This window comes from Dryas octopetala, chromosome 9 (assembly GCF_963921425.1).
Source record: "Dryas octopetala chromosome 9, drDryOcto1.1, whole genome shotgun sequence".
Classification (NCBI taxonomy): domain Eukaryota; kingdom Viridiplantae; phylum Streptophyta; class Magnoliopsida; order Rosales; family Rosaceae; genus Dryas; species Dryas octopetala.
Window position 1 is genome coordinate 2,435,968 of NC_141374.1, and position 10,157 is coordinate 2,446,124.

The 10,157-nt window shown below is 36.3% G+C and overlaps 1 protein-coding gene across 2 annotated transcripts; it reads right to left on the reverse strand.

Annotated features, from left to right (window-relative positions):
• Positions 1-2,094: 2,094 nt before the first annotated feature.
• On the reverse strand, positions 2,095-7,088 carry LOC147273155 (uncharacterized). Of its 2 annotated transcripts, none has more exons than XM_086256981.1 (5): positions 6,064-7,088; positions 4,941-5,033; positions 3,545-3,767; positions 2,987-3,069; positions 2,095-2,482 (listed from the first exon to the last, which is right to left on the reverse strand). In XM_086256981.1, the coding sequence occupies exons 1-4, from the start codon at positions 6,186-6,188 to the stop codon at positions 3,019-3,021; spliced, it is 492 nt and encodes a 163-aa protein (XP_086113107.1). In that variant the 5' UTR covers positions 6,189-7,088; the 3' UTR covers positions 2,095-2,482; positions 2,987-3,018. The 2 variants fall into 2 exon arrangements, with proteins under 2 accessions (XP_086113107.1, XP_086113106.1); XM_086256980.1 differs by having other exon boundaries at positions 3,448-3,767.
• Between the last annotated feature and the right edge of the window lie 3,069 nt (positions 7,089-10,157).

Here is a 10,157-nt window from a genome sequence, read left to right on the forward strand (position 1 = left end):
ATAGTGCATTGAAGTATCTCTTGTCCAAGAAAGATACAAAACCGAGGCTTATAAGGTGGATACTCTTGCTACAAAAGTTTGATATTGAGATCAAAGACAAGCCTGGAAAGGAGAACTTGGTTGCGGATCACTTGTCAAGATTAGTGGAAGGAGGTGATGATTCTCACATCCCTTTGTGTGAATCTTTTCCAGATGAGAGCCTTTTTGTCATGACTACTAGAGAGGATTCTTTGCCTTGGTTTATGCATTTTGTTAACTACAATGCTAGTGGAGGCAAGTTTATGCCTAGGGAGTTTGACTACCAAGCCAAGAAGAGGTTTTTGAAGGAGGCAAGACACTACATTTGGGATGATCCCTTATGGTTCAAAATGTGCAAAGATAGTGTGATGAGAAGATGTGTGCACCAAGATGAAGTTCAAAGCATTCTTAAGCATTCCCATTCATATACTTGTGGAGGACACTTTGGAGGCAAGAAAACCGCACTAAAGGTACTTACTAGTGGATTTTTTTGGCCTACCATATTTAATGATGCATATGCTTTTGTTACTAGTTGTGATAGATGCCAAAGGGTTGGAAACATTTCATCAAGAAATCAAATGCCCCTAACTAATATCTTAGAAGTTGAATTGTTTGATTGTTGGGGCATTGACTTTATGGGACCATTCCCTAGTTCCTCTGGAAATCTATATATTCTTGTGAGTGTTGATTATGTGTCAAAGTGGGTTGAGGTCGTGGCATCCAAGACAAATGATCACAAGGTGGTTATGAAATTCTTCAAGGTGAACATCTTTTCAAGGTTTGGCACTCCTAGGGTTCTCATTAGTAAAGGAGGATCACATTTCATCAACAAGCCCTTTGAAGCCTTACTCAAGAAGTATGATGTGAAGCACAAAGTAAGCACTCCCTATCATCCACAAACTAGTGGACAAGTTGAGATTTCAAATAGGGAGATCAAGTATATCCTAGAGAAGATGGTGAACACTTCAAGGAAGGATTGAAGTTTGAAGTTGAATGATGCTTTGTACGCATATAGAACGGCATTCAAGACACCTTTGAGAATGTCACCTTATAGGCTTGTGTTTGGGAAGGCATGTCATCTACCCGTGGAGCTTGAACACAAGGCATTGTGGGCACTTAAGGAGTTGAATTTTTGACAGGACCGCCCCCGGATTCTACCCTGAATCTCGGAGAGGGTCCTGTGGGAATCCAAACACTACTACAATAATGTAAATAGACAACGGTGAAAAACCGTTGTCTATTTACCCAAAATTCCGTCGTCTAGGCGAGTGACGACTATAGTATATTTAGACAACGGTAAAAACCCGTTGTCTAAATGGATTAATACAACAGTTATAATTTAAAACTGTTGTCTAGTATCCACCAAAATGCCCAATATTCATCTTAAACAGTTGTGTTGAAACCCAATACACAACGTTTACAGATACAAAACAATTGTATTAGTAAAGATTAGACAATACTTATATGATATAAATGTTGTCCAAAGTATTATTAAACATCCGTTTTAAGAAACACCGTTGCATAATTAAGTATAAAACCGGCATGATGATTGTACATAAGAAACTCAACAACAGTTTTTACTAAAACATGTTATTTTAATTACTTATACATATCATTTTATATCTTAAAACCGTTGGGTAATCATTTTTTCCACAACTTTTTTTAACTATATGTGATGTTAAGTTATGTGTTTGATAAGTAATTTTTTTTCAAAAATGTTGTATAGATAGATGATACACATCAATTTTTTGGTTAATCGTTTTAACTGTTGTTAGTAGGTGTTTTATACAATGGTTATTTAACTAAAACCGTTGTCTATGATTAATTAACATAATTTTTTAAAATTTAAAACTGTTGTTTGTTTGATTCACATTTTAATATCCCTGCTTACATCCAATTGAATCCCCATTAATTCCCTGCTTGCATATCCAATTGGAATTAAATCTCACTAAATCCCTGCTTGTTGCATCCAAAGTAATCCACAAATATTGGTAACTCAAAAAGATCCATGAATTCATTAAATTGGAATTGGAGTTTACAAAGTCGATCATGATAACAAACCCATTCACACATTCCTTGCCAATTAATGTACAGCCCAAAAAATTATAAGTAACTTGATAACTACAAAAAGTACTTGTTGATTACAAAAACTATAAAGCTAGGGATGACATGGTCTAACCTAAGTAATCGTGCAAAGTCAGCCATATAAATACCAAAATATCTGACTTTGCAAGATTAGCTAGTCAATGAACTGCTCCCATCATAATATTGCATGTCTACACAGCCTAGCCAGTTAGCTACACAAAATATTTACCAAAAAATGCTTGTTAAACCCAGCCAGCAGATTTAGGGAAGTGAGGAGTACGTATTGGATCTACATATAGCGCACCAGAAAACCTGCCCATTCAGCGCGTACTTCATCAATCTGGTCCTGTGAGTAGGTGTTGTCCTTTCTCCTTTCCCACTGAAATTAACCATGGAGTAACAAAGGGATTAACATAAGGGAATACACCAATAAGAAATTCAACATTTTTGTTTAAATAACCTTTTTTTTAAGTAATTGAATGAATCAATAAAAAAAAGGAGTTCAGCATTTTTGTTTAAAGGGTTCTTGCTGCTTCCAATTAGTTCAGCCAACTATGAAAAAACACACCTAGAGATTCTCTCCTAATTACAAGGCCCCGGATGTTTATTAATAAAAATGTTGTATATCAAGGGATTCAATCTAGTTTTAAAAAACTAAAATGCTTTGAGTAACTTAATAGTGATAAACATATACAACTACTCGGTGTTCTGTTTATTATCGACATAAATCATCAAGAAATGGATGTCAATATTCATTACCAATGCATACACAGCATGTACAAGAGCAGAACTTTGGTTTTGAGTTTCCTAACACCATATGGCTTTCATATTAAATTAATAGCCACAATGATGCGAAACAAATAATATAATGATAGCTCTATACCTAGAAAGCTGCAAGATTTGCAGAAATTTGATTCAAGGCTTGCGCGTTTTGCTCCAGAAGCTCTCCTGTAATACCACCAATTGCTGCAGACAGAACAAGCAAATTTTAAAAAACCATTACAACAATTCCTCTCGAAAAGGAAGCTCTAGAATTTAGAACTCCAGAGCATTTTAATTGCAAAGCAAGCCACTTCCAGTCCGAATGCATAAGATCAGCAGCACACAGTGGCAATACATAAAATTAATATATGTACTTATCTTAACATGAACATGTCATTGCAACTTCTATTCAACTAATACTATCATGACAAACCTTTAGGTTATATATACACATACCAAGAAGGTCAATATCTTAAAAAATCCTCCATTTCCTCATTAGAAACATATGGATGGAGGGCATGTAGAATCCACCCCCAGAAAACTACATCAAATATTGTCCAAATATCTAAGCCTAAGTTTTACCTTCTCGCAAATATTTAAAATTTGAGGGGTGAAATGAAAAGGGGTCATTCGGGCAATCACGTGCTAGGTGACCCGTCTTCCTACAGTTGTTACATGCCTTCTCATTTGTGCAGTCAGCTGCAATATGACCCTGCTTGTAGCAGTTGTTGCACAACCTCAAGTCCCCAGGTGGCATTGGGGGAGCTGTACAGTCTCTAGCGCGATGTCCAGCCTTACCACAAGTGTGGCAGATGCCTTCGTTTGGGCAGTTACTGGCCATGTGACCAGGTTCCCGGCAGTTCCAACATAGTGACTTTGTGGTACACTCCGAAGCAATGTGCCTGGTGAAATATTTGAATGGCACAATTACAACTATGTCATGAAACATATAATCATCTTTCTTTTTTCTTTTTTAAAGGAAAGAATGAAAGAAAGAAACATCTGGATGAGGCAGGTCATCATGAGATAAGAAACCATGCAACCTTATTGAAGCAATGACACAAATAATTTACCCACCATTTTCACCACAAGGTACTGCTACTTTGCTTAAAATGGAAAATATAACATTCTAAATTGTCTAAATAGGTCTAAATCGTGCAAGTCTCTAAAATTTTAACTTTTTTCCATCACTAATCTCAAGAGAGAGAGATAATGCTTAAATATTAAAGCAATCCTCACTCCTAACAATATGGAGACTGGCCTCACAAAATACCAAAAAATTGACACATTGTCACGTATTGATGCCTTGTTATTGGTGGGGACCATACATATTTTTCTTGAATTTTCGGTTTTTTCTTTTGAATTTATTTTGGTCATACTCTTGAATTACAGTTAAAGGAGGAGGGATTTAAAAGTGTTATTGCTGGCTGCTACTTGTTATTGTCTAATGTGGTACAAGGGAAAACATGGATACAACAGTAGTAGAGGCAGAGGTGACACTGAGGTGGAAACAGAGAAGAATAAGTTAACCAAGAAAGACAGTAACTAGGGTGGTTGTGAGGCATAAAGTAGTAGCTGTGGTAATGTCAAAAAGGTTATGACAATAGTGGCATTAATGGGGGCAAGCCTGTGGTGTTAAAATTTACTGACACTACTGAATGGTGGCAATAGTTGTTTAACTGTTGAAGATAGAAAAGGAGGGAGGAGTTGGTAAAGAACTTGAGTGGATCTTGATTTTGGAAGTGACAATAATTTCTAGACAGAAAAATGGGGGTATAAACAGAAGTTTAGGAATTATTGGTAAAATTATGATAGAAATAGAACACTTGGTAGCAGAAGCAGAGGCATCTGTCCTGGTAGAGACAGAAGAGGCAGTGTTAAATGCCATACGCTCAAATTCACATATTCAGGAAATGGATGTTTGGGCTATTAACTAGTCAAAATTTGATTTTCATGGATTTCAACTATCTAGGAAGTCTGGACCCCCAGAAAAGAAATAAACACCAGAATATAATGAATGGCTAATAAAAAAATAATAAAAAGATTATAATGAATGGCAGAATGAGTTTCCATACCCAGGAAGACCACAATTGTGACAAATTGCAACATTAGGGCATTCTCTAGCATAATGGCCCGGTCGTTTGCAGTTCTTGCACAAATTGTCTCGGCTGGCAAAAAATAATAATAATAATACATTAAGTTCCAAGAAGAAAATAATGGCATTGCAATTTCACAACTTAAATTGTAAACTTCTCATGGCTATCACTTATTAATCATGCAAATTAAAAAGAAAAGGTCATAAAAAAGTAGAATATTATTTGGAGGATAACATTGTAATCCATCAATGGAAGCCAAAACATAAACAAAACACTAGAAAACCTGGTGGAACTCAGAGAAAGAGAAAGCAAAACAAGGCACCCCCTCTCTCCCACCAAAAAAAGGGGGGGGGAGGCATGCTATTAAATACTTCAAATACAGATAAGATATCCATAAAAGCAGACCTTTTCTGTGTCAAATTATTTATAAAAAACAAAAAAACAATTATCCCAGTCAAAACAAACTGGGGGAAGAAAAATGGTTAAATGTCCTACATTATCTCATCAAGAAGAACCAGAGCCATAGTCACATAAAGAAACATGCACAATCACCCTTTCTCACCCAAAAGAAACATGCACAATCACCCTTTCTCACCCAAAAGAAACATGCACAGCCAAAAGTTCAAAACATGAAAGTAAATATACCATGCACACTGAAAGTTTAGAAAAAATTCCCAATGAGTTGCACAAGTAGTTAAGGAGTTAACACATGTACTGAGCTAAAAACAATTGAAAATGCAAAAGTTAATATCCATACAACTTTTATGCACCACTAACATAGACAAAGTTACCTCTACAACCAAGATTATTTACACTAAAGTATGTAGTTAAACAATCAATTAGGATTGACTTTTATATTTGAAAACTTACAAAGCTCCAAACAAATGTACAAACGTTATTATCCAGAAGCAACATTATGAAATATCAACTTTAAAAGGCCTTCAAAGGCAATATTCAGGTAGAGGTCTTACTCAACACATACAGTTGATAATAAGATTCCAAACCATCTCCAATGAAATCATGTTGAGAGATTACTTTCTCCTTATACCCACATTTATAAAGACAAGAAAAGATATAAAATAATGGACAAAAGCCAGAAAACCTGAAACCCCGACGACCATCTCTCCTGTAAGGTGCATCACGATAGGAAAAGCGATCAGAACGGATCTTACGATCCGTAGGGCTCCTGCTCCTGCTCCTGCTTCGGCTCCTGCTGTCAGAACTCATGTTAAATTTATTCTTATTAACACCTAGCTCCACTGATTTGAGTAAAAAACACCACCACAACCAACACCACACAGCCGCTGCCTCCTCCCTGTCCACATCACAACCACACCCACATTACAACCACACCCAAGATCATATCCATGTGTCAAAACCATACCGACTACTTTCCCTTCATAACAGAAAACACCAAATCCCAACAAAGCACAGAAAATTTTCAACAAGAAATCCATCCCATAAGAATAAAATACCACCAAACTCAGAGCCCAGATACCAACTACTTTCCCTTCATAACATAAAACACCAAGCACAGAAAAATTTCAACAAGCAATCCATCCCATAAGAATAAAATACCACCACACTCAGAGCCCAGTTACTAAATACCCTGTTTCTCAGCCTCTTCCTTCAAAAGAAAGTCAAGCATCTATTGCAAACAATCAGGCATTCCATTAACTCAAGCCTACATAAACAGACAGACTCTACATAAACTCCAACTTCTTGAAACCATCTAAACAGATGAAATCATTTGAAAGCAGCCTAAAGTAGTAAAACAGGAAAGTTAGAAGAAACAAGTGTGACTGGTTCCTCATTGGACAAATAGGAATGTTTTAAGCTGCAGGTTGGAATAGGAAAGACACTCTCCCACAACTATAGGAGTAAACCAAATTGTAACTCCAGGGAATTTAGAAGGGCCTCTTATTGAAGAGAACCACAAGGACAGCCAGTGAGCTGGCAGCATCTCGCCATTGTGAAAATCTGCAGCCATTACAAAGTCCACCCTGTTCTAATCAGCATCTCGTCATCTAGACGTTAAAATGGACATCAACAGTAAACTTGAAGACTTTGTATGAGATGCCATCATCATTGTCCATAGTTATCATTGGGGGAGCATAGGGAGCAACATTGGACTGGGCAGCAAAGTGAGAAGGCTTTGCTGAAGTATCAATTACTCTCTCCTGAAAAAAAAAATGCAAAAATAATCCGTGAGCATTTGGGACAGAGGAAACAGATACACAAACAGAAATTAGAGGGGAAAAAACCCAGAAAACTAAATCACAACTTAGCCCAAAAAAAATTAAAAAAATTCACAAGATAACCATCACACCAAAGAAAAAAAAAACACAGCAAACAAAAATACAAAACCCCCAAAATTAAAACATCTAAACCGAAATTTAAACAAAAAAGGAGAAGAAAACCCTAACTTTGAAGAAGAACCTAATCAGGAAATAGACAGAAAGATAAGTAAAACCCAATGAAACTTCAACACGGTGGAAGAACAACTGTAGTAGAGGAAACAACACTGCTGCTCCAGCTTGATTTGCGCAAAAACACACAAACCCAGATGGAATTACCAACAAGCGAAGCTCAAAACTTACCGTCGGGGCCAAGACTAGAACATTGAAACCTGCCAGAGGATTGACCTTCCACTCCGTGAGCTTTTCGTGTATCCGATTGCGAATCTTACCTTAATCTTGAAGTGGGTATCAAAATCCCTAATTTTTTTGGGGTTTTCTGGAAGTGGGAATGAAATCTGTTTAATTGTAATCATGGTGGCTAAAATGAAGAAGAGAAATGAGACAGAGACAGAGACAGAGACATAGAGAGTTTGGCTGGACTAGGAGGAGGGGGTGCGACAGGACAGAGAGAGTTTGATAGTAGTAGAGGGAGAGAGAGAGAGAGCAGATCGAGAGGTTTGAGAAGGAGAGGGATTTTGACTGAGTGACAGAGGTAATGTGAAAATATAAGGAATGGGACATTACACAACCGGCCTAAGCTACAGTAATTTTTTTAATGAAATCACTGTACACCGGTTTTTTATAAATCTCTCGCTTACACAATGCTTAAAAATTAAAAACGTTGTTTAGACAAAACATAAACAGTCAACGGCCCAAAAATCATGAGATTTCATGTATTAAGACAACAGTTTTTTAAAAAACCGTTATGCTTTGAAACTACACAACAGTTTTAACAAAACCGTTATCTATTAAGTGTTGTCTATTTACATTATTGTAGTAGTGAAATCAAGGAAAATCCTACCGAAAATTCGGCATAACCTCCCCTGAAATTGGACTAACCCAACTTTCTAAAACTTGCAGAAAAACACTTCTATGTCTTTCAGCCACCTCTACCACAAAGCATATAAGGGTATCTGACCCATCCAAAGATAAATACAACTAATTTTCATAGGTTATCAGAGCAATTGTAAATTTTTTTTATACAAACAAAAAAATTAAAAGGGAACCCTAGCCTACAAGGTCCTCAAACGTTTTCAAAATGCCTCGATGTTCCTCTTGGCTCGACCGCTCCTATTTGGGGCAATTTTAAAACAAAATAGACAAGACGTGAGAGAAAAATCTTAGTGAGTGGACATAAAAAGATTTTAATAGCGTGAAATTTTCCGTAAGCAATAAACTTGATTCTTCTTTTTAAATCCCCCAGTTTAAAACAAATTTTTTTCAGACCTTTCCGATAACATCATGAAGCCTTCAAATGCATGGATTTTAAATAAGCTCAAGCATACAAAACTTCAAAGCTTTCCACAAAATAAGTTAGATGGTAATATTATTTAAATTCTCAAATAAAAAAAAAACTAATAGTCAAGTTATTAAATCTCATAACTTAAAACTTAATGAAAGTAAGATCTCAAGGGCCGAATAAAGTCACATCGTACTAGTACTCGGGAAACTGCTGGTCATACATGCATGCAGAGCTTATGATGCTAGTCATACATGCACGCAGAGCTTATGATGTTGGTCATACACCGCTGAGTTATCTCGAGGCAGGTGCAGAGTAATATGTTATGCTGGTCATACACTGCCGAGTCATCTCTAGGCGAGTGCAGAGCAATATACTATGCTGGTCATACATTGCCGACTAGGCAAGTGCAGAGCGAATATGTAATGCTGGTCATACACCGCCGAATCATCTCTAAACAAATGCAGAGCAATTTATACCTGTTAAGAGAGGGTACTACTAGGACGGTTTAAATCCTCATCATTTCAATATCCAACAAAATATGATTTTCTGACCGTTCAAAATTACCTCATTTCAAACACATCTCAAGGATGAAAATAACTTATGAATCCATATATCCATTGTTAAACGAAAACCAATCCGCAAACACATTGATTTGGGCCTTTCTTTGAAAATTTCATTTGAAAACAACTTGACACAAATAAATATAAATATACATATAAAAACACCATTTTCCATTTATGTTGAGGATCTCATACTCAAGGTCAAGCCCATGGAAAGAAATGTAATTCAATTATTGAAAATTTTGCAAAACATGATCATAAACAAAATCCCACTAGAGAATCATAATTTTAAACCAAAACTCGAGATAACAAAACTAAATTAAATCAATGAGTCTTCAAGAAATACTTTCAAAACCAAAAGTCCACTCACCTCGAGAAGTCTAATTTCGATCCTTAGTTGGATCGTCTTGTGTCATGGTAGTCTCGCCGATAAAATAAACAAATAAAAATACTATTAGTCTCGACACAAGGACATCAAAAAGTGTGTGCTAGACCTAACGTCTCACCCGACTCTCGTTCAACCATAACGGTTAGAGACTCCATCTCTTAAAATTATAACACCATACTTAACTCCAAAACTTCCCGACTCAAATTAACATTAACTATACAAGGTAATCCAACCATAAATCCAAACTTAATTTTGTAGAGCTTACCCAAAAACCACAATTAATTTATTTTAGAGCTAGTTCGGTATCGGGAATGTACCCAAACACTGACCAATTACAATCCAAACCTTACCTACACTTTCACCCTATCCAAAATCAACAACCATTCCTAAATAGACTCTCAAAAGGACCCTAGAAACCAAAATTAGTAACTAAACAGTCGTCATCACTGCTGTCACTGACAAAAGTGACGGTTTCAAAGATCAAACTCATCCAAAACTCATAATTCTTGAAGTTTCTTAATGGGGTTAGCACTTAGATGTTTCTAC